The 26,502-nt window shown below is 35.2% G+C and overlaps 1 protein-coding gene across 1 annotated transcript in view; it reads right to left on the bottom strand.

Moving 5' to 3' along the window:
- SPATA17 (spermatogenesis associated 17) overlaps window positions 1-26,502 on the bottom strand; it is a 90,100-nt gene that overhangs the window by 30,377 nt on the left and 33,221 nt on the right. Inside the window, exons 6-8 of the mRNA XM_030448276.1 lie at window positions 25,369-25,492; window positions 7,727-7,930; window positions 1,010-1,158 (exon numbers count right to left, since the gene is read on the bottom strand). Coding sequence (XP_030304136.1) covers window positions 1,010-1,158; window positions 7,727-7,930; window positions 25,369-25,492 — 477 coding nt within the window. The remainder of the gene's footprint in view (window positions 1-1,009; window positions 1,159-7,726; window positions 7,931-25,368; window positions 25,493-26,502) is intronic.

Here is a 26,502-nt window from a genome sequence, read left to right as displayed (position 1 = left end):
AAAAATATAAAAGCCAAGTCATGCAAATTCAATTGATTCTGGCATTCTTAAGTCCCAGTCCTGAAGCTGACACATGGCAACATGGAGCTGATGGAAAAGCTTGAAGCAGATGAAAAATAGTAAAGCGTTATGTCACAGTGAATCAGCAGATCACAGGCTGCTCACAAGGTAAAGTGATTCCTTTCTCTTCTGAATTCTGGTATTAAAAGTGCCAAAGCATTGCCAGAAGCAGTGAATTCAAGGAATAAGTTGAGAAATGATGATTTTTCCCTAGTTAACTAGAAAGCCAGAGCAGGTAACTTAACAGGCTTTTATTATGATTGGAAAAAAGAGTTTGAACACGGTAAGAAAAGAATTGGAAATATTTTGGCAATAGCCCTAAATTTTTTGTGACAGAAGCCTTAAATCTTTCAGGATGGATTATGTCTGTATTTGGGATTGTATGGAATAGAACTGGCCCATCTGACTCAATGCAAATGCTAAGGATTAGGAAACCAAACTGCTTCAAAAATGATCACAATTTTTGCATCATGTTCTGACATGTGCAACATATGCTCTCTTTCCTTCCAAGGGAGCTTTGGTAGTCTGCTGGGAGAGCAAGCAAGTCTCATTGGCATGCAACAGCATTTTTTCCTCCTGTAGTCTGAAAACTCCCTGAATAAGAGGACTGAAACATATTTTTTCCTTGGCACGATGCATGTGACAAAACAGAATTTGCATTTGTTTTCTTATTTCCCATTTAGCCCATCTGTTGCATCACACACTATGATTACAAGTTCTTCTGTAGATTCACAGATATGGATGGCACATGTCACACAATTACAAGATAGGGTCTCTGCCCTGAACAGTTTATAATCTAAGGACACAGAATTTAGAAGTACATATATAGAATGTTTGCTAGTAAGCTGTCAGGTTTGACATTTCATTTTGTCAGGCATGAAAGATTTCTGAAAGCAACGAAATAAAGAAAACATTCTAATAACAATATAAGAAAAAACAAAGAACTTACTCATTGTCATGTATACGATTTTTCCATTCCTCCCATTTCATTTCCTCTCTGGCCTTCTCTAGTGAATCGATTGATGTCGCCACTCGCAAGGTTGGTTCCAAAGGCTTGTGGCGCTGCTGAAATACTTCAGCAGGATCACGGAAAGGGCCCTGGAAGGTATAGGATAATGCAAGTGTTTTATTGTGGCATTACAGTTCTTTTCTTTCCTTCTTTTATTCATGACACATCACTGATAAAAGAAGACACGGAGTGCTTGGGAAGCATAGCAAGACTTTTCTTCAGAAATAATTAAAGCAGTTCATTTCGATACTTACAGAGAAGACAAAGGTTGATAAAATGCTCTGAAGCTTCAAAGAGAGAATGAGAATGTGCACTTCAGATTTATCTAACTAATAACAAATATCTATTATTATTTAACAATTCATTGTTAGTATTGATTAAGAAACTTACTTTTTCCTTGGAAAAAATGTTGGTGAAGTAAAAACTGATACACAAGTATTAAGTATCTAGATTCTGCCTATTGAGAAAGCTTAAGTCTGTCCCTTTTCATAGGATAAATAATGTTTTACCTAAAAAGAATACACTCTTTTAAATTTACCATTTTTCTTACACAATTCAAACTAATGAATTTGATAATGTAGGAGTATTGCTCATTTTTGAAAAGTCTAACTCCACATTAATTTCATTATTCACTAAAAGAATAAGAACTCATCAATTTTTCCAATTCTCTCTATAAATACACATTTTATTTTTCAAGAGGAAATGTATGATGACTGATTATATCAGCATATACCATTAAATAACACTTTCCTGCATTGTCAAAGTGATACAGCCCATGTTTTTACTTTTAGCACTAACCAATACAAACTTACCTGGCGTATAATTAGTGCCATATAATGCTCAGGAAAGTTTAGTGATAACTCTGGATTTAGAAGTGTTACTAATTAATTTTTATTTCCATCATGGCTGATCCTGCAAGGAACTAGTGAAACCTTGTGAAACTATAAACAGACAAAGAATCCTAATCACAGCCTTTATTCTTAAAGATATCCTTCTTTAAATAGGTTATCACTAACAAGTCACAGCTGGAGTTACTGCAGGCACTGAGTGAAGACTGTGGGGCTAATAAAAAGAAATGATTCACGCCTCATTTATGTTCACTTATGTTTTACATTAATAGAAACCAATAATAGGAACCAGTTACCATAAAAGTCATGGACCGTAAATAACACAAATGGCAAATAAGTATCATCTAGTACTTTTCACAGCTGGACAGGAGGACTGCTATAGTTGAAAGTAGTTAATGGATTTTTATTGGAACTTTACTTTTTAAAGGCACAGGACCATGATTTGGAGATGTTTTTAAAGGTCCTAGTAAGCGATTGAGCATAATACTTACACTTTTTACACATATTCTCTTACTTCTACCTTCTGCATTGCAAAAATTGTTCACTTAATATGATCACTATAAGTCTTTAAAACAGACTGAAAAGTATTATCACCCATGAGAGAATAATTGATACCAGAACAGGTCACTAAACCCAGTAACCAATATTCCAGTAATATATAATCTGATGATCAAGGCATAAAAATAGTATGAAATTTATAACAGAAAATGAATAGTCTGTATTGCAAGGTGTTCACATGAAGTGGATATATGGTGCAAAGAAGAAAGAAATGTACAGTTGTCAAGCAGTATCAAGATAAAGATGCTTGCTTTTAGCAAATAGTCTTTCTTAATATTGTATTGCTTCTTCAGTGTAAAATACTGACTGGTATTCCATCAGTGTAAGGGCCAAGTCAAATATCCAAGAAAGAATTTTTTTCCCATCTTTAATTTCTAAGACCATCTAACTCTTTCTCAGTCCATAGCTCAAATGAAATTAATAGAGTCCAACTACGAATTGAAGGAGGGGGGAGAAGAGTGTTGCTAAGCACAGGTCTTTCAAACAAATCTATGTTATCTCTATATGAAAATAGGGTATGTTTGTTGGAATATGAATATAATTTTGAACATTCCCTGCATATTTTTCTATTCCTCTAAATCACGTATCTGAAGAAATATACCTACAAATAGACATCTAATAAAATCCATTTTGTTATTTCCATTTTACAAGACTAACTGTAAGATCTTTGTGGTAGAATGGTGCTTAAAATGTTTACAAACTGGCAGTGCCTGAATGCATTTCAGGCATCCTGTTTCAAAATGGAAATCCTAGAGAGGTCAGGATAGGAAGGGAAGGTAGGGAGTTGACCAACAGTCTTCACCCTGAAAGTAACTCACCCACCTCTGTGTTCTGTATTTGGAATTTGTGCTGAGTAGTGTGAATTGGTTTGCCAGATTAAGAGGATGGCATTCTTACTAGTTTAAATACATAAATAAATGTATTTATTTTAATAAATAAAATCTGAAACTTAAAAAAATTATGATTTACATGAAATCATATGTTCTTTGCCTCCACTCTAAGAAAATTAATAGCACGTAAAAAAAAAAAACAACAACAACAAAACAAAAAAGCAATGTGTTTTCTATTCTTAATGTCTTTTAATGAACAGGTTTCTAATTCTAGCATTATCTCTGTTTTCATCAAGCTCTAATTCTAGTTAACTCAGTAGTAAAAATGATAGATCTAATTGATGTGCAAGCATCATTGAAAGTTTTCTTGTAAATCTTACACACATAAAGATTATCTATAAAATATTAAATACACATCATCCAGTGAGAAAGCTGACAGCTAATTTTTGTTCCTTTAAACATATATATTTGACATTCTCATATAAAATATCCAGCCCTATGGGCAACACAAATTTTAGGTACTTGAAAGAATGTTGATGTGACTCACAAGTGACTCACAGTGGGCATGATAGATGTTAGAAAAAGAAGCTTGGTGCCAGAAAGTGTTACCACAGAGAACTAGAACACAAATATATATAGTAATTAAATTCCTTGTTGTCACAGCAGACAACTTTCAGGATGTGTTCTGATGGGTTTTCGTTTCCAGCTGTTTCATCAGCTCAAACCAATGTCCTTTTCTTAGACATACAACCCTAAATTGTCAAAGTGTTGTGTAGGGATTTAGCCGTGTGACTCCCATTAACATCAATAAGAGTCGCGCAGCTAAATCCACGCACTGTGCTTTGAAAATTTACCCCACAGTGTACATCCCAGGGTGCTGAAAGGATTAAAGTATTATATAGTAAATTCCCTCTTTGAGGTGCAGAAGATAAACAGAACTCTTCTGATTTGCTCTAAAAGGCTATCTGTGCACAACTGCTGTGCATGCATCTGAACTTCAGAAATCCAAACAGAAGCTTGTAAGACACTTCGTATACAGTAAAGCTGTTTTGCAAGAGGAACTTAACAATGGGAAGCCCTCTGACTTCCTTCTTTATTTAAAAGCATGACTACTATATTATGTCAATCAGACAAAATCTTCCCCTCTACCCTGAGAGACTGTACATTCAGTCACATCCCACTGAAGGACCAACACAGCCCCTTTGGTCCAAGAAGATAAAGTTACAACATCAGCTCCAAACTCTCTTAACACTCAAACTTGGCTTTGTTGGCCCACATTTTGTCTTGGTTCTAATGTGAGCCAATGAGTTCATTCAATGAGGAAGCTCAATGCACGGAGAACAAAGGGGGGAAGGACAAAGGTGGAGGATTGCCCTGCAGTTGATCCTTATTGTTAGAAGTAATCTAGGAACTCTGCAGTTCACCTCGACTTCTCCATGATATTCTGGTAGGCCTGCATCTTCACCATGTACTCTAACCAATTGCCTCTGCCTTCATATCCCACCACCAATACAGACTCATCCTGCTAAGGACAAGTCAGTCATGATATAAAGATGAGAAAAGGCTCTTCTGTGTGGGTTAGCCAGTATGCCCATAGCTGTCCCCACTGAAGAACAATAAAGATGTAATTGATAAACCACAGGAAAATTGTGGCAGGTGGTATATCGACACATAGTTTGAACCCAGCATTAGTTCAAACTTAAGACTGAGTTCATATCACCTCTACCAAGGACTGTAATATTATAGTGAACATAACCATACTGATTAAGAATAGTAAAATACCAATAAAGCTATATTATGCATTGCTTATTGCTCATTATTATTGTCTAATTTATGTAACTAAATGATAGCTTCAGTGAAAGTTACTGAGAAGGACTCATTTATGAGCATTTTCTTTCTAAGCAAAATACAGAAGAGAAAATTTAAATACAAGACAGAGTAAAAAAAAAAATTTAAGAGGTTCTGAACACATTTTGGTCATTCTAAGCCAAATTGGTACTGAAAGTGTATGTGTGAGGCAAGTTGAAGATTCAAGAGATTGGTCAAACTGAAATGCTTCGGATGAGAGGGAAAGACAGAATACTTCTATGTCAAAGAGTACTTGTATCAGGCATTTGCTGGTAAAAGCTACATGTTATACCATCATCAAGTGAAGAACCTAAAAGCCTATCTGCTGTGTATATTGGCATATTCCCAGTAGATTTTGATAATAAGGTGTTTTGCCATCTTGTGGGATGTTCACTCTGATGCATCATCTCAGATCTCTTTTACTTTATAGAAGAGGGAAAAAACTCTCTGCAACAGATGTTGACAATAACTGAAATTAAAATGAAGACCATGACAGTTAAAAATGGGAGCTACACAACTTGGCTGTGATGAAGAAGAAAATGTAGAAATTTTTGCAATTAAAGTTGACACACAGCAAGTGGATGCAAAAGTTATTCTATACTGAGAGGATGCCTCTTGGCTTTCAGATGGAAAAAAATGCAAAAACAGAAGATCAAAGATGGATAATTTGTCCTATTACCTTTAATGTCTTCTATTTTTTATTCATTTAAAATTGAAACTAAGAATTCCAACTCCAATGAATCATAATATCGCTATCTAATTTCAGAATTTAAATTTTGCTTATATACATTTTAATAGCAACAAATGTTACACCATTATTTTAATATATAGCAACTTGTCACCTCTAAAAATAAATAAATCAGTGTAGTGAAATGAGGCAACCAGGTGCCACTAATTGCCAGGTAGTGGGCATGTGTAGAGTAACAAGGCAACCAGGTGCCTCTGATTGCCAAGGAGTGGGTGTGAGCTTGTATCAAGTCCACCTGTGCCTGGTTAGGGCAGGGCCCCTACTGAGCATGAGCAGGACCAGGGGGCCAATAAAAGGGGAGGCTCTGGGGGCACAGCTGGCTAAGCCACAGTACTGCAATGCCAAAGGCCCCGGGTTTGAGACTCCTCAGAGCCTCACCCTGGAGGCAATGAGCACTAGTGGCGCAATGAAGGTAATACAGTGCCCCAAGAGTGAGCTGCCCTGTGGCTGTGAGCCTCACCTTTTATTGGCCCCCTGGTCCTGCTCATGCTCAGTAGGGGGCCTGACCTAACCAGGCACAGGTGGACTTGATTCAAGCTCACACCCACTCCTTGGCAATCAGAGGCACCTGGTTGCCTTGTTACTCTACAGGCATGAGCTTGTGTTAAGCCCACCTGTGCCTGATTAGGGCGGGGCCCCACTGAACATGAGCAGGATTAGGGGGTCAATACAATGCCACTAGAGCTCATCACCCTTAGGGTGAGGTTCAAACTCATGGCCTCAGCATTGCTCAGGTGTGCTGTATAAGTACCGTGCGCTAACTGGCTGCGCCACTCAAGCCTCACCCTAAGGGGTGGGTTCAAGCCTCACCCTAAGGGTGATGAGCTCTGGTGGCGTTTTATTGGCCCCCTAATCCTGCTCATGTGCAGTGGGGGCCTGCCCTTATCAGGCACAGGTGGGCTTAACACAAGCTCATGCCCACTACCTGGCAATTAATGGCACCTGGTTGCCTCATTTCACTACAAATCAGTCTGCTAAAGAAAGTATCAGGGGACAGAGACCGATGGAAAATACTGGTGTGGGTGGCATCGAGAGGGCCATGCAGGGGTGTGGGAAAACAGTCTGCAGAGGCTTAAGGATTCCATGTGCACATCAATATGATTGTATGAAATCGTTTATTAGCCACTTGCACTCACTTTATATAGAGAAGCCTTGTTTACACCATCTTATCATGCAGGTGGCTTTGTATTCCAATTACACATACCATTCTCACTGAAAGATTCTTCTCACATAATTATTTTCCTCTTCTGTTGCCAATTAAGTTATCTCTTTCCCAGTAGCTCATTCTTAGAAAGCCTCTAACTAGGCCTCAATAACCATTAACCCAATGTGGCCTAAATTGAAGTAAGTCAGGATTGCTCACAACCTGTATATTTCTGAACTGTTTCCCCAACACAGAGGTTTTTGTTTTGGTTTTTTTTTTGGGGGGGGGGTGTGATTCAGAATCATCTGGGTTGGAAAGGACTTCTGAGATCATCAAGTCCAACCCTTAATCAAGGATTATACCAGGTTATACTTATAATCAAGGGTTATACCAGTTATACCAGGTCTTCTCTATGACATCGGAAATGACAATTTTTTCCTGAAGAACAAATGGGAAGTCTAAAGAATTGAATTTTCCTGTTTTTACATACTTCTTAGGTTTCTTTTAACATGAATATGTTTCAGACTTTATATCATGAATGCAAGCATTACATCTATTTTTTTAAAAACAGATCCACAAAAGGTATTTTTTAGACTCAATGATCAAACTCAGGATATTCTATGACAAACTATGAAAAACGATGCAAACAAAAGGTGCATCAGAGACACTGAAAAATGTTACCTGAGGTTTCTGTTTGCCAATAGGTGGCAGAGGTTGTAGCGTGGAGAAAGTTGGAGGCCTTCGACAAGTTGGCCAGTCATAGAGGTCATAGGTAAAGGGACTTTTCTTTTGCTGCAATCTGTGTCCCAATGGCTTTGACTCCCGTAGCAGCAGTTCCATTGGATCTGGAGATTTTCTCAATGGTGAATTGTATATGCCTGGAATCTGAGCAGAAGCTGGGGTTACTTTGACTTCAACTAATCTAAAACTCTTTGTTGCACTTATCCTATAAATCAAACCACTTAAAAAAAAACAACCTATAAAATAAACATTTCTACATAAAGTTTCTGAACAACCACTGACATGGGATAGATCTACAGTTTAAATGCATGTTTGGGCATTGCACTACAGTTACAAAAGGGTTTAAATAGGATAATGTAATGTATAATCTGTATTTCAGCCCTGCAGGTGGGGGTAACTTCATTTTATGGAAGAAAGAGCTTTCTGTATCCCAGCCCAAGGTTTTCTTTCAGTCACAGTCTTCCACCTTCCACTTCAGCAGACAAAGGAACATGCTAATTTTTCCTTTAAAATAATTAAAAGTGTACAAATTTGTATCTACTTTTAAAGGCAAACCATTGTAGATGTTTTGAAATCTCAAGTTTAATTTAAATTCACATACACAACAGGAACAAAAATAATTATCTATTATTTCCAAAGGCATACTTAAAGAGTAAATCCTTATTCAAGGGAACATAAATCATGTCCCTCTAAGGCCTATGCTATCAGCTCACAGTATGGACCAAGACAGTAGCAATTGCAGTATCTTGAAAAGTAAAACTGAATGATTAGTTAAGGGGAAATACAACAAAACTTACAGAAAACCAAATACCAGTAATTGCTTTTTTCCAACAAAATGTTCACACTAAATTCCTTTAAGTAGTCAAATGCCTTCAGTTATAATACTATTTATAATAAAATTTTCTGAATTGTGAATTAAACTGAAAAATTCATTCTCCAATGAATTTGCTATTTCATGTTTTCAGGATATATCATTAACTGTATCACGAGTGTACTATAATATAACAATTATTAATATAAAACATACATTTCAAACCCTGAAGTAGAATCTGTGTGATCTGCAATCTGTGAATATCTGGCAAGTCAAAATTATGTGACAGACTTTTCCCAAATAATTACTATAAACACAGAGATTTTATTGGTTGTATACAAACAGTTCTCAAATAAACATATGTGAGCTTACTGAAATAATTATGAAATGCTAAACATGACAATTCCCATGTTATATTGCAAAAAGCCACTAAATTTCCTATAAAACAGATGATATATGCTAAAGACACCTGGCAACAATTAATTTAAAGATACTGAGTTGCTTAAAGAGTAATTTTATTTTCAACAACAGTGAGTTGTAGAAATACTTAGACTTGTAAAATAGATTTGCTCAGTTAAAATATGTTGTCCTTTCCTTTTATCATAATTTCAGTTGCTAAACAATATTGAATAAAAACAGTAGGAAAAGGAAAGTTTTGTGATGTGGGGAAATGTAAGGAAAAAAAGTAAATGTTTAAGATCTTGCATTTCTCCAATGGAACAATACTGGGGATACATGAGAAAACTAAGTAGAGCATCAGTCTCCTCATAAAGTATTAATCTCATGGGGCTGAGAGGACTGAACACTCCCCAATTAGCTCTAATGCATTTTTCATTAACATACCCTACTGGGAAGCTCCAGTTTCTCATGTCAAAACAGTTAAATAAGGCCCATTTTTATTTAAATAAATAAGCCCAAACTTATTTTTTAATGGACAAAATATTCAGAGATTGTAGCTTTTTAAACATATTGTTGTGCTATCCAAAACTGAATGGGCTATATTCTGTAAGTGATCTGGCCCTAATGACAATTTATTTTGGCCCTTTGTTATATGTCCCCCTATTAGTGCAAATCCTATAAACTATTTCACTGTACTATCTGTCTCAATCTGTGCTAAGAAAGAATGTGCATAGAAATAAATGGTAGAAACATATTTATGCCAAACATCCACTGGTCATTCCTTCAGCTCTTCTTGATGCCAAACTATAATATCAGAGATCCATGCTTCAAATAGCAGGCAAACAGAACTGCTGGAGTAAATGCAAGCCTCATACTCCGTGATCTGTAAGCACTATGTAGGCAAAAGTTCCATATGATGGCATGGGTTTTATTACACTGTTCCACAATTATTAAATGCATTTACACTATACACTTCTTGCACAAGTTCTCTAAAACATAAAATGCCACAGTCAGGGTCTTCAGCAAAAAATTATATTCCATGTTGGAGATACACAAGCCAACTCTACGTCATGGTCACTATGGCTTTTCATGCATTAGTCCTACCATGGCCATCAGATCTGCTGTGTTCTGATCAATGAATTTCTGCCCTTCATTCTCTTAATGACAGTAAATCAGAAAAGCAATTGCCTGTGACTACCTTTTTTTCACAATTCACCAAACTACTAATAGTATTGTTACTTCATCTTATCCCCCATTCCTGTGTCATCTCTGTTCAGCTATTGTGTCCTGCTAGTGTGGTGACACTGTGGTCCAGCCATGCCATGTGCCTGCAGAGGTCCCCAGCTAGTGAGAGACATACCATTCTCTCATGGTATGTCTGCAAAGCATACATTTTATAGAAAACTACAATGTCACCATAAATGTAAACACTCTCAGAAGAAAAAGACCTCCATGTGCACCACTAAGAGACAGGATGATCTAGAGTAAACCACTATGGCATAATAATGATTTTCTGAAGTTGCTGGACATGGATTTGTTGATCAGTAGCAAATCCTATCAGGGCTGTATCTGGTCAACAGATTTTTTTAAAGGAGTATATTTTCTTTAAAAAAGAAAATTAAAAAATATAAGAGCTGAAGAGCAAATTAGGTAAGAAATGTCAACCTCCCCTCAAATTAATTATTTTAATCTATATCTCATTGGTTTATTTTTGGGTTTTGTTTCCCTAAAATGGAAAAATACAACATCTTGAATAATTGAAATATTTTTCCTGTGAAGAATTACAGGCAAGAATAACTTTAAAGCAATGTGCTGTATGGGCTCTAAGAAATGGCATTGCTTCTGTCACTCAGAGCAAGTATAAATGGCTCCAAGGCTTTCTGAAATTGCATTTTGCAATCTAAATTGAGATATTATGTATATTCTAGTTGACATTTCTTTGTTTAAATGTTTGGCAGTAGAAAAAACTGTAGCTCATAAAGAGTTGAAACACTGTGAAATGCTGCTTAGTATCTCAACGTGCACAGAATAATTTGCATTTAGCACTTTTAACAACACCAAAAATTAGCCGTAATAGATGTGGGAAATGATTGATTCAGTGTCTTTTGAAATCAGCAATTATTATATCTGAAAAAGTATCTTAACTCAGAGTCATCTTTTCTTTTTCTTTCTTTACCTACTAATCAGAGAATGTATGAAGTATGAAAATGGTTTTGGAGTTTTAGTGAGGCCCATTGGACACTTTAAAAGTTGTTTTACAGTTGAAATCTTCATATAATCGGAGTCAAAGTTGATTATAAATGCATTTTAAATAAAAAAAATAAGCAATCCTTGTTGATTACTTTGCATTTTAATTATATATGCTCAAGTATTCAAACAGAGAGATAGCAGAGCAATCAGCAGTGTTATTATCTAGACAGATTAAAATTAATATTAATTTACTCAAAGTTCCCTACATTTTATGGTAAGGTTTTAAGCTTAGACCTAAAGGTTTAAAGGGTTGGTAGGAGAGAAAACAGGCTGAGTTTGATTCTACTTTCCAGTTCAAACCAACCTCTGGAAAAATTGCTTCCATTTATTTATAAATATCTCTGCAATTTCATAGTCTTATTTTTTCTAATTTCTTGCACATGTGCTGTGTGCTGAAGGATGCCCTATTCACGGTATCCTCTGCAGGGAGCTGGCAGTCTGCAGAACTAAGAATCTAGAGGATCAGAGCCTTAAGTGTTAAATAGATTTGCATATTGTCATGACACAATGTGTTAAAAATGTACTTCATCTTTTCCCTACTTTACTATAATATTCTCTCAACTACAAAACCATCGTAGTTAATACTGATTTTTCAATGGCGGAAAAGTATCTGTCGATATATTACATCATATTTTGAGTCCACTATTTTCCCCACCTTTATTTCATAATAGAATATGTTACCCTCCAAAATATCATGATAGGTTACAAAAAGTACCTCTTGTCTGCAGGGAGAATGACACAATTTCTGTACCTGTCCTAAACTGAGAAGGGCCTCTGTCAAAGCCAGCTTTCTGGGACTTCATTTCCAGGAATAATTTTCTGGAAGTGACAAACACTATGGGGAAATCTCTGCAAACTGTTTAAAAACCTACAACTGAATTATTTGCAGTACTGTCATGCTAACTTCCACCTCAATAAAACCAAAGGAATCTCAGGAGGGGACTCTGCTAATAGCTTCTTACTGACCTCCTTGCATCAGGCCCTTCTGGTGAATGGTGGCCCAGTGGTTAATATGGCAAATGAGGTGTGAAAGCACAGATTTTTATTTTTTTAAGACTATGGTTCTGACCCACCAGGGGAAAAAAAAGAAAAAAGAAAAAAAAAGAGAGAGAAATGAGTTACACAATAGATGTATTTTTCCCCTAGTATTCTCTGCCTCAGACCTTCCATCATGGAAACCCAAGCATGACCCGGAATATTAATTGTGTCAGGTCAAGCATACTGGCAAATGTACCATTTGTTACCCAGTCATCCTTAGCACTACATTAATATTTTGAATCATTTTGCATTTCTAACACTCTTCACTTAGCTTCCTCCCCAATCATTTTCTTATCTTTATAATTAATGGTGGCATATACAGAAAGGGAAAAAAAAAATCATAAGAAAAGTATTAATTTAATGAACATTAGCAAAGAAAAGATTTGTTTGGGTTGTTTCGGGTTTTTTAGTTTTATGTATTGTTTCCATCTCCAATTATATATTTGATCTATGGTATAGACCATCCAATTTGTATTCTTTTCCTGTTTGTCATTTCTACCTGGGAGAAGAACATTTTAACTGTTTGGTTTTTTTCCCAGAATACAATAAATAAAATTATTTAACAGCTTGTCTTGGAAAGCTAAACTATAAGGAAGAGAGAAAGGAGAGGGAAAGGGTAAAGGGAAGAAAGGGAAAGGAAAGGAAAGGGAAAGGAACGGAAAGGAAAGGAAAGGAAAAAGGAAAGGAAAAGGAAAGGAAAGGAAAGGAAGGAAAGGAAGGAAAGGAAAGGAAAGGAAAGGAAAGGAAAGGAAAGGAAAGGAAAGGAAAGGAAAGGAAGGAAAGGAAAGGAAAGGAAGGAAGGAAAGGAAAGGAAAGGAAAGGAAAGGAAAGGAAAGGAAGAAAAGATGCAGGCAGAAAGAGAAAACCAAGGCCAAGTTGATTATGCTGCATAGTTTGTCAGAAAAGATTGGTGATCCCAAGAGGCATAATAAAGCCTAAACAGTTTTACACGCTGCAATTTTATTAATGACTGAGTTATTCTTTTTTCCTATTTCTTGACTGAGCCTTTAATGTTTACCTATAAAATTACAAGCCAAATATGCCCTTATAGGTACAGTATAGCTACTGCACTTCAAATGATTACAAACATGCAAAATTAAAAATCAGTGAAGTTGAGCAAGGATATAATGTAGCATGAAGTCAAAAGAAAGTGCATTATATCTTTAAAATATTTTTTACTGGAGTTTTACTGAACAATAATAAAGGTATATTATATTTTAATTACTTTTTTGTTTGAACTCCATAAGTCTGAAGTCACATATATGCTGAACATAAATATTTTATTTAGCAGTCAATTAATATTGAAAAAAAATCTTTAAGGCAAGAAGCTTTTGTAAGTGATTACCACAATAAAACCTAAATACAGTCCTATTTTCTCACTCTGGTCTTTCAATGAGGAGTTAAACAAGAAAGAAAAGACTAGAACAAAATAGGGACTTAACTAAAAATTCTTTTTTGCTCCATTGTAATTTGTAAAAAAAAAACTAGCAAGCTGAGAGGCAAAGTAAGAGATCTTTAAAAGCCATAAAAGTAAAAGCATGAAGGAGAGCTGTGAATGAAATATTTGCTAGAGATGGGATTGCTGAATCAACACTGACCAGTGCACTTCATCATAATTATCAGGACATACTACTGCCAGGGGATTTATAAAAATCCCACTCAGCAAATAATTGCCCTGCTGTTAGGAGATAGTTGGAGTGTTAACACACTGTCACAGTCCAGAGTTTAGTAAGATATTCAACATTCAATTACTCTTGCTGAGAACTAAAAGGAAACATGATCATTTCTCAGCTACTGCAGTTATACTTCCACATGAATTCCAGTTAACAGTCTTGTTAATCCCCAGATATAGTTTCTGTAGGAGGTAAAAGAAATACCTTAAAACATGTTTAGATGATGCTGCAACCGTGTCTGTAAAAAGACTATTCCATATGTAGTAAAAATAAAATTATAATATCTCTAAGAAGAAATTTATTTAGGGAAAAACATAAAAATATATAAGCCCCATTAGAATGTATTTCACTAGGAATAATCTGTGATTTTTTTAACTAAGTGAACACATTATTATATTAGCAATTAAGAAATATAGTGTAGACTTCATTCAGATATTGGAAAAATACCAAAGTGTGGTTCCAGTTTGAGATAAAATTTCCTTACCATGTCTGACAATAGGAAAAATTTCACCCAGTTTTATAAATGTAGGTTCAGTTCTCACTGACCTAATGCGACTCCTTAGGTCTGATCCTGATAATCCTTATGAAAATATACTCTCAGAAGTTTCATCAAAATAAGAACTGGAGGACACAGATTGTTACTGTACCTAAGGCATTATACCTTGGTTTGAGATACTGCTTTTATGAAGAGACTGAAAAATTCATAACTGAGTGGCATATTCTTCCAAGTGGGATTAATTACCCATTGTCTACTTAATATATATTCTGTTTAAACAGAGTAGTAGAAGCATTAATTATTGTTATTCTAGCTTCAGATGGTAAAGCTTAGTTCAGTGTTTTTCATCTGTGAAATGTTTGCTTGATATCAAAATAGTGCAATCATGTTATAAATATATATTTATAAGTAAACCAGGCTGCAATTTTATGGACAATACTACAAGGTGTTAAGGAAACATTCCAACCCAGTATCCCGGCCACCAAGTATAAAATCAACCTCTAAACCTGAACAGGCACTAAGTGCAGTTGTGGGAAACCAAACTGTAACTGAGTATCCAAACAGGAATCAAATATTTGGGAATTTAGGCAGGAAAAGAGAAACCGGCTCTTGGCGGAATGCATGGATTATTGTGGCACAGTATCCAAAACCCAGCAGCCTAGCAAGTGCAGAAGAATCCCCAAAATGTATCCACCTTGCATTGATTCTCTCTCTAACTCAGACTTATTCTGTCAAATCTAATTCTTACACTGGGTCCTGATGAGAGAAATCAGGGATAATAACCTGAATGAGTGACTTATGGCATGGGAAACAATACTCCTATGATGAAACATACAGAATAGGAAGAAAGCATTCAAATTTCTCTTATTAATTTCTCATTTGACTTAAAAAGATACCTAAAAATACATTTTAATTTGATCAATAACTTTATTTCTAAAATAGGAATGCAAAATTCCAATATTCTTGCAATTTTTTATTTAAGAAGTGCTGGGGTTAGCATGGGGTGAGTATGTACAAATTCTAGGAAACTTTGAAAACCAATCTATTTCTAAAACTACCCTACATATGAGGGAACTAAAGAGCTTAGATGGAAGAATAATCCCTGAAGGTGATGTTATTCTTCCATGTCTCATTAACTGCATGTGAACACAAAGACAGTATTTCCTTACTTCACAGGGTTACTCCGAGGCTAAAATTATGTATGCTTGTGAAAAAATTTTTGAGCCTTAAAACACTTATTTAAAAGTGTGATATTATTTACATTTTTTAAATCAAATTTCCATCTAATGGAAAATGGAAAATTTTCCATCTAATGGAATATATTAGTTTTTTAAGAAAAAAAAAACTTGAAATTTACTGATATGCTCACCAGTTTGTGAAAAATCCTAGTAATTATTTCATGCAGTACCTTTGAATTTGTAACATCAGAAATTATCTACAACAACATGTAAGAAGCCATTTGTTTTCTTAACAAACGGAGATGGAAATCACATGAAAATTCCTTTTGTTAATGAAATAATGATTAAACAGGTAATTCATTCACTCCTCCAAAAATACATTTATGCAACTAAATCTTGTAACATGTCACTTCTTTTCATTGTTTCTCATGCCTGTTGCATTGTGCTTGTACATGAATCTTCCCACACAGATATATATCCTGACAGATTTATTAAACAAGTTGCTGTTGTAAAACCTACAGGATTAGACAATGACTAAAAACCTGAAAAGTGGCTCTATGTTTAACAATGCAGTTTTCAATGAGACCAATAAAGAATGCAGTGAATGGCTAATGCATGGTCACAGTGTTGTATGCAGAAAAGAATACAGCAAGCAAACAGAGCTATGTTGGATTAGTAAAGGTAGTCAGAAATAAGCAGAAAAGAGTGGTGTAATAAGAAAAAAATGAAAATATTAAAATTTTATTGAAAGATTGAAGAAATAGAAAAGCTGGAAGGAAAGAACACATGTAAAATAAAGGTAGAGAAAACAATAGATGGGGAAGATAAGCAGTTTTCTTCACATCCATTGCAGGTCAGCCACAATTCCCAAATTAACAGTATATATTAGATACTAAAGAAAAGCACTGGCTATTGAATAAACTGCACAAGTTAATGAAAGAACTTTACCATTATACTATTCACTTGCCCAGGAGCTGAAAAACAAAAGAGTTGGTGTGTACATCACTCATCTTGAAGTCTCATTAAAGCAAGAATACCGTCAGTGCCACTTCTTAATAAACAGGAAGGTTTGTTGTTGAGAAACATGGCATTTTATCTTCATGACTTCTCCCATGCCATTCCTAACCTCCCTCTTCTTATGCACTTATCTCTTATTTAGCATATACTTCTGGTATAATAGCTTCAAAAATTACCTGAGCAAGGCCATATATTGCAATAAACTTGCATAAACACCAGTCTACTACACATCAACCAAATTTATCCCAGTAACAATTTCAGGAGTGTCAGTGGAGTTCTACTGTGTCAGTGTAGCTCTGTGTGTGAGCTATTTAGTTGATATTTGCACTGCATTGTCATTTTCTTGCAATATAGATTCTTTCTTAAATGTGTGTACCACATCATACACAAAGCCAACACTCAATATATAACACATCCTTACCAGTTTTCTGACCCTGCAGCAACCCAACCCTTTTGCTACCCCAATTGCCAGTAATACACAAAATGTGGTTGTGTTTTCCTAAGATCTCAGCATGTACGTTTTTGATAGATCACACAGCTTGTCCTTTAAACTCTGTCATTAATCCTACCCACAGGAGTTGAGCAAAGTCTAGAAAAAAATCCCCACAAATAGAGATTATGCAATTCAGAAGCTGAAAAAGACAGTTACCTTCTAGCTAGTGCATTTTTAAATTACTAGTGCTACATGCAGAGATGCTAAATGCTGTAATACACTGTAGATACAGAGATGCCACTATGTTATAATAACAGATGCTTAGTATGAGTGGCATGGCTAGTAACAAGCTGTTTAGAAGAAGCTCTGAGAAATATTGCCAAGTCTACATGGCCTTTAAAAACCGAGCTTGCATAGGATCAATCATAAAACACTACTCAGAATTTACAACCTATTGTTTGTTAAGCTCTTCCTAATGAGAGATGATTTTTCAGTGTAAACTCTCTTTTTCTTGCACACTTTCAAAAAAAATTAAAAGATTTTCTAATAAACAGCCTTTAGGAAAAATAGTTTGCAACGCTGTCACAGAACATGCTTAAAAGCATGGCATTTGTTCTATTTTTAAGTTCATTCACTCACTATCTTAAAAAAATGGAATGTGAATAGCTGCTTTCTGGGTAGTGTGGCAAAGGGAGAAATTGATTTCTCCTGGATGCAGTTTCACTTGCCAGTTGTGCTACAATGGAAAGAGCTTTTCACTGACATTAGGGAGAAATACATCTGAAATGGCGCATAGCCATTTACTTCTTATAGGAGCAGGATGTGGGTTGTAGTGACAGCAGATGGCACTTTCCTATTCCCATAGCTTCCTAATCTACACCCATATTCTTCTCTGGGCATGAAGATCACCACGCTTGCCATCTTAGTTTTGGCTTTGATTCCATGTGCCCTCTCTAGGGAGACAACCTCCTCCTCTTAAAGAAAAAGAAAGTCTGATTTAAAAAGCAAAACTGTAAAATCTATGGCAGCTGTAAACTTTGTAACTGAATGGTTGTGGCAGAGCACGCACCAGATATCTTCCAGAGGTGTACGCTGGCTTCCAGCATTTGCCTTCTTTTTACATCACCATGATACTATGTAGAGTAGCAGAATTACAGCCCTGAGTGATCCCAGGATGAGTAATACCAAAGGGCAAGAGCTAGACTCAAATCTAAGAGAACTAGAGATTTCTGACTGTATGTACAAATTAGTTAAAGGTAATTTTTGGAATTCAAACCTAGTGGGACTAACCAAGACAAAAGCATTTTTTTTCTCTTTTTCTCCAATGTCTTCCTGAAACAGCTCAGTTACTGTTCAGCATACCTTACTTTGTCCTTCTTTCTTACAGAAACACTGAGCTACACTAACTGTGATTCCTTTCCAGTTAACTGAGATTGTGTTTATAGTGCCCCGTGAGGCATAAGAGTGGAATGATTTTTCTATAATGAATATCTATGAGTAAGAATAATGATTCCAATGCAGAAGTGAATCCAGGAAGAATGCTTGCTGATCAAACATACCTGTCACAAGTACTGTAAGAAGGATTTAATGTAAATTGAGAATCCTTGGGAAATAATATTTTTAAGTGAACACAGTAGCATGAAGCTCTTTATATAGTCATGCTACTTAAACACAGCTGCAGGCTTCCCTGAAAACTAGGAAAGCTCACTCTCTCCTCTTAAATTTACATGATATTTTTTCTGGTATAAGCTTTGGAAAGTACACCGAAATATCTTGACTTCTTCACAGAGAAGTGATGAGTGGATGATATTAAAGACCCATAGGATAGGTGGGGATGTTCAGTGGTTGGGCCACCTACATTAAAAAAATTTAAACATTTTAGCTCATGTTCAGGAAGTATTAGTACTTATAATGAATGATAATTTAATCCCCTGAATTTTTTAGAGACAGGATAATAAAATTACAACAGTAAAGAGGGATGAAATAAAATGTAAAAGGTAAGAGCTAATTCATTCTTCATGCTAGCTCAGTCCTTGGCCTTTCCTGAACAGACACTGCTCATAGTAACAAATTATGTATAATTATTTTGTGATGTGGATGGTTCACTTGGGACTGAGCTCAATGACCAAATTTGCAGCTTTGTCTCTTAAAATGTGGATCTGAAGATCAAAGGCCAGAGCTTTATCCACTGAGTCCTCACCTTTATAAGAATAAAACTGCCAGGTGTCCAGAGACAGAGTGGGTGTCAAACAGTGTCATTTTAGACCAATTGTTTTTCAAGTTTTTACAGGACAGCACATTAGGTTAGAAGCATATTAATCAATTGTGTCTTCTGAATATTCATTAATCTGCTCCAGACGGATTCTGTATCTTTCTTTTCGTCCTCACTTATAACATTTACACATCCTGTAATTGCAGTAACTTCAATAGAATTAATTCCTGATTTCCAGTAATGTGAATAGGGGACACAAATTGTATTGTTTACATATTGCCATGTCTGTTGACAGGAAGAATGTAATTAAAAAATACTTTAGCATTGAATAGAATTTTAATTTAAAACATTTTTGTCAATGAAGTGACAAACACAAAACAAATGACTAATATGATTGATGAAAGTGATGTAAGCTCGGTTTCTACAGTAACTGCAGAAAATCAAAATTAAACTAGCCTGAAAATAAAAACTGAAAAATAACTTTTGGGTATATTTTTACTACCTTTAGTCACAAAAGCTCTAATCCAGAACCTGGGTAAGTTTGATAAAGTACTCCGATTACCCTAAAATGGATTTGCTTATGGAGTATGGGTGTTACACAGAGAAAGAACAGAAAAACTTGTTTCTCATTGCTGAAATTAGAACTATTCACAGTTCCTCACTTGATGCTAACATCTCCTTCCTCCTCATAGAATACTATTCTTCAGGACCAGTTATCTTTAAATGTTTTCTGTAGTGCTAAGCTATTAAAGTTATTGACTCTTATGTTTATGTCTCCTTGGAAAGGGTTATCTTGGTCAAGACTAGTTCCAACAAAAATACTTCCTTATTTTATAGCACCACCTATTCTATACCTACAAGTAATCCTTCCCAGTGCATTAGCTTGATAGGAGTAATTATGGGCAAACACCAGCCACATGTCTAAACACAGTAGAGATGTTGATACACTCCAGTGGGCACTGAAAACTGAAGGAACTATGGCAAGCCAAAAAGGTAACTGATGGCTTGTTGTTGGCAGTTACTAAAAGAAAGTCATGGATTTTGTAACTTTTACAACTTTTATTGCACATGGGCTTTGCCCTTCTTTTGCAGATCTAAATTACCTAGAAGATTATGAACATTTTCTGTTTTCAAAATGCCAGAGGATACCAGGAGAAATTGTCAACCTACTTAAGAAGGCTGGAAAGTAATAGACTGTATTGTTGCTTGGAGTGGAAGAGGCAGTCCACAAAACCTCACCAAATTGCAGAGAAAGAATAAGGCAGCTTGCAGTTGCATAGTCTCTGATGGAATACCAGAGGCAGAATATGCAGTGTAATGACAGGCTGCAAAAAAATACTGCGAGGATGAGTGAAATTCTGTCTTCCAAGGGAGTACAATGTAAGAGCTAATTAGAGTTATGCTAATTCTTATCTGAGTATTAATAGAGGCAGGAACTAGAGGAATACAGAGACAAAAAGTGGCAACAAGTAACTGTCCTTTAACTACTGATACATGTGTAGGCATGCACATACAACTGCATGTGTATGTAATTGGCACCTCGAGGTCTCAATAAAGTATTCAGAGAGATGAGATGATCACACAGAAAAGAGGACCAGCACCAGCTCATCTAAACTCAGAATGATTTATCACAAAGCGGGGAGTCCAGATTTGGAAATGAGGCTGGGACTGAGTCTACCAGCCAGAGCAATGGTAAGCTTAAGATATTCTAACATAACACATTCCCAATAATGCCAAAATATGTTTTGTAATTGTGTGACAAAGCACTCAAGCTTTTGTAGACACTATACCACAAAGAACTTTTGATTTCTGGAATAGCTGTACGCTCATTTTCTTTTACAAAAGATATGTTGTTTACCTGTTTAGAAAAAGTGGAAAGTTGGAGGCAAGAGAATTGAAAAGTCTCTTTTACCTCACCCAGTACTCTTTGCTGTATAGAAGAAAACTATAAAGTAAACTGTTGCTCTGCTGATTCTTTTCTCAGTGACAGAGAAACTGTAATAGCAAAAGGCTTTTTCAGCTGTGGCACTGCAGACTGTTTCCTTGTAAATCTTTTCCTGATCTCAATGACTTCACAAGACACACATCACTCTGCTCCTTCCACCACTTCTCCTGTTCTGACTCCTTTCAGTTCCCATTGCCTTTTGCTCCCCACTACACTGTGTACTTACAGGTCTGCCACCAGGCCAGCAACAGCATTGCCAGCAGATGCCACCAACACTCACCTCAGCATTGCTGCTTCCTCTGACAGCAGATGCTTAAGGAATACAGGTCTGCATTCTAGCTTTACATTGAATTTTTTGATTTAAGACCAGCTGCAAAATTTGCTGGAAGCTTGAGGATACCAAGGACTGGAATCTTGCAACCACTTTCCAACAAATGTTGGAAAAAACATATAATATAATATAATATAATATAATATAATATAATATAATATAATATAACATAACATATAATATAACATAAAATATAAAATATATCAGCTTCTACAAAGTGCCATCAATGTATTTAGCAATTCTGTCTTTAAGCTGGTCTGTCAGGACTTTGCAAAGGATGGACCTTCTACAAATGTCAGCCTTGCAAATATGACAAAGAAAAAAAAAAAAGAACCTATTCACCTGTGATGAATTTTCTTAATACAAAAGAGGAACTACAGGGATACAGAAGGATAATCTACATAGGTAAACATGTTTAAAATAGAAATCCACACTTAATAAGTATTTTTTAATGACAACTGAAAAAATCCAGATAATTATCACTGTAGCAGAAATAGCATACTGCGATCATGGAATAGTGAGAAAAAATTTAATTATAAGTTTCATGCTTCAATAAGACCTTGCAATACATGTATATGACAAAATGGATAAAAACAATAAAAAATACAGCTACACTGTTATTTCTACTGTTATTTCTATTGTGTTACCAATAAAAATGGCAAGTAATGCTTAAGCCTTAACAAAGGCAAAGGCTTATTAAATATATAGTGCAATTAATTTTTTTTATGATGTTCATCATGATGTCATAATCAATCACACTGTTAAGGTAAAAACAGATAGGGAAAACTTTGCTCTATATATATGAATTTTAAAATCTGAACTTACAGAGTCTTACTTAGTTTGGAAGCCTGAAATTGCTACCTCAGATTTATTTCTTGCTTTATTCTACACTGGAATTTCTTGCAACAAACATCTGGCAGGTGGAGGGGGCAACATAATTCATCACTTGGTAAGAATGGCATGGATTTTACTGCTGTGTTGGGGTTTTTTCATAGTTATGAGAATCATGTTGGAGACATTTCCTTCAAACAAAAGAAGCTTGTGTGTGTAAGAAGTTACTTGACTAGTTTTTCATACTATTGGCAAATATTCCTAGTTGATTAAAAGCTCAATTGTTTCATAACCATGGAGTTTTAAAGCTCACACTTTCTTTCTCCAAACAATATATGGCAACTAACATAACTAAAGCCAAATAAAAATTTACCTTCTTTTCTAAGGCTATTTTTACACTGACAAAGAGGGTTATATTTGTGTCACACGGATGTTTCTGATATTTTCAAGTTGGTAGGATGCATAACATTGTACTTTTACAGAAAGATAGTCAATAATTGTATTAATAATACAAATTATTAATATCAGCAAATTAACGTTACTAATGTTAGTAATTACTAACATTACTAATTATTTGCTACGATAATAACATTAATTTACTCTATTGATTGCTTAGTTCTTTCATAGATGAAAAGTTTTGTGTAAATGCAATGTATTCCCAGTGGTAGCAATGGGAAATAGTCATATTCAGGTACATTTCTATGACAAAATACACTCAGTCAATTGTTTGCCAAAAATATAGAAAGACTGTAAAGTAGTGTATAATACCATACATTTTTTGTCATCCAATGATTTTCCTAAATGTCAGCTTCATAACAATGGTATTCAATACAGACACTTACCCAGTAACAGGTTGGGAACTGCAAGTGAAGCAACTTAAAGTAGCTAAGTTAGATAAAACTAACACTAGAGGCACTGTAGGCACTGCTGAATGAGGTGAAAATGAGTAGAAAATGGAACTTGTTATGCCTTTCTTTACAAAAATTAAGAAGTAACAACTCACTTTCATTTCTGTCAATAAGTAAATGCCTTTTTCTCACTACTTTTTCCTGCATTAAACAAAAAAAAATTAAAACTATAGGATGTATTTGAAACAATTATTGCAAATACAGATTTTGCAATGCTGTCTATATAACCTGCCTGAACATCTCCAGTCTGTATCTTAGCAAGATATCAACTTCTAAAACTATGTGCAATGGTGGAATACAGACTTTGATTGCAATAAATAGTTTATTTCATATATATCTTCGCTGGTTTTCAGGTTGTCTGTAGGTGCTGCATTGATTTACACTCATTCATGTTTTAAAATACAAGCTGCTAAAGAAGATGGTTCTTGGAGCACAGTTGTGTGATAAATTAAAAATTCTGTGAGCTCTGTGTCTCAGTATTCACAAACCATCTTAGCAAGCAAAACCAAGAATATTTTGGTTCTGCAAAACACTATGAGCTAAATTCTAATTCTGTAAAATTAGAAGCCAAATTCATTGCAACATGATAGTTACTGCTGCCCTCTACCAGCAGTTCTCCAGGTGCATGGATAAAACAAGGCACTACTTGCCCATCCTGAAAAATGCCTTATGGTTTTCTGAGCCAGTATAATCAGAAGTGAACTAAGTTTACTAAAATCTTTTTAGACCACAGGTCATTTAATATCTCTAACCAGACAATTTTTGTACTTCAGGTAAATGTATTATTATTTATGCGTTTCTTTACATATTTTTTTCTGTTCAAAGCAATTATTTCCATTTTTCTACAGTTTAAAATTATATAAAAATGCTGCATGGTTTACTCTTAATATTCCAGATCTACATCTAGAGAAATCAATTACTGTGAGCTAATTTCAGTTATGAACTAGCTCCCCTGTTTAAAAGCTACCCAGAAAAGTTTTCATGCTGTTTTTTGCTAATATTTTATTATGCCCTCTTTAAAAATAAAACTACTGTAAAGTTATTTAAAAATTGAGTGTGCATAACTGATATCCAGTTAATTAAGCTATATTTCAATTTAGAGGGTAGATCACAAATGATTCCCAAACAGAGAAGGTTTAGATATTCTGTCACTGAGTGTCATGGCATATTTCCTTCATTCTTTAGGATTAACAGTTCTTACAGACAATTATAATTAACAACCTATGAAAAGCAAACACTCAGTTCATACTAGCATACCCTGCTTTCAAATTAATTCCTTGTTCATACAAAGAACAACCAGCCACCAAACATTTATGGACATAAAATCTTTTTTCATTTATAAAAATTCACAGAAGAGGACTAAAAAATGGAAAACACACAAGTGTTACCAATCAGATCAATTTTGTATAAGATATATCCACTGCCATATTTACCTGTCTGTAGAGCAGCTTACATAAGAAAGCTTGAAAAAAATATAGCACTTTTATCAATACAAAACAAATTAATCAGTAAATATTTAAAATTTATGAGGCATTTGTATGTGAAAACAATGACGCTAGATAAGCTGATTCAGGCAGTTCTGGAAAAAGCTTTAGCTGAAAACCTGCATTTACAATCTATCCTAAAAACAAGCAGAGCACAGCATCAATCCAAGCATTAGCTCAATTAAAAAAAAAAAAGCAAAAAAAAAAAAAAATGAAATCCCTTCTCAGCTTAATAACTTGTTAGTTCTTGACAAGTGCAACAACACAACAATAAGCCAGTCAAAATGAGTTTTTAAAGCGAGGTTATGCCCTTCGTGTTGTGTTATCACAGTGGCAGATCAAACTGCTGACTTGGACTCTTTCTGCCAGCAGTGCTGATGCTGCCTCTATGAAGCTGCTGTCATGGAATAGTCATGGTACCTGCTCTTGCCTATAGAAAAGCACTAAATTGAACTCGAAGCAGTGTCTTTGTGATATCTTTTCAACAAGTCATGTCCCATTCAGCCTGCTAGTTTATCTCTGTCAGGCTAGGGGCCCAAGTGGTTTGCATGAGCTGTCAGGGACAGGTACACCAACCTGCTCAGTGCTAAGGAGGTAATGCATCTTTCGGGCTTGGTACTTCTTTTCCTTTTCTTTCCTTTCTAGGTCTTTCCTTTTCTCTTCATTTTCCATCATTTCTGCGTACTCTTGGAGTTGATTTCTGTAATAAAAAAAGGTCTGCTAATTAAATTGCAACAATAAAACATATGTTAATGTTTTATTTTACTCCAAACCTTTTACAGCTTCACAGTGTTCTGGTACTATGTATTAGCAGTATACTGACATCACTGGAACACAGAATTACTGTTCATTCAGTTCCACAGCAGAAGGATTCTATATGGATATAACTATGGAAAAATATGAATCAAATGGTAAAAATTATTAGCAGCATATTAGTTCATATTTCTTATTTCTTTGAAGAATTTGTTGACCTATGTATTTTATAGATTAATAAAAATAGCACACATAGATGTCCTATTTTTTGTCTTTAAGAGACCTTTTAGTTTGCATTTTCTAATTATAAGTTGTTATGATTCAGTAATTTTCCTTTGAATTGTTTTAAAAAAAAAGTTGGTCATTGATGTTTCAGCTACTACCTTGCAATACCTCCTTCTGATCTGCAAACAGGGGAGACCTCATGGAATAAGAGATGATAGTAGACAAGGGGTAAGAGTTGAAATTCATTCCTAGATGCTTAAGACTTTTGTAACATTGACATTGTAGGCAGACAGGAGAACTAGATGTAAACCTTTCACACGTGCAATGTCCTTAATTGCAGTTCCCTTAGTTTTAGTCTTCTAGCCCAGGTCAATTTTGTTCTGGTCCAGGTACAGGCCACCAAAAGAACCATTAATGTAACTGCCTCATGAGCCACTGCATGAAAGAGGTTTGCAAACACAGAGTCTCATCTAAATGGGTGGGCCTGTGTCTGCAATAGGTTCTAGAAAATTCTTTCGTTGTAAAAGACAGGAGGAACTGTACCTGTTACCAGCTCCTGAATAACAGAGAAGACTCGTTATTTTATCTTAATGTTTAGGGGAAAAATTTTAAAGAAAATGAGAGTAGATTTTTTCCTCAATCCCTTTTTTCATAGAGCCAAGCTTGCTATAAATTATGCAAGAATTGGAGTAAATTTATATTCGATAAGAAATAAAATTCCATGCTATTGAG

Source organism: Calypte anna, chromosome 3 (assembly GCF_003957555.1).
Source record: "Calypte anna isolate BGI_N300 chromosome 3, bCalAnn1_v1.p, whole genome shotgun sequence".
NCBI lineage: Eukaryota > Metazoa > Chordata > Aves > Apodiformes > Trochilidae > Calypte > Calypte anna.
The sequence above is the reverse complement of the archived record's forward strand: the minus strand, read 5'-3'. Positions and strand labels throughout refer to the sequence as shown.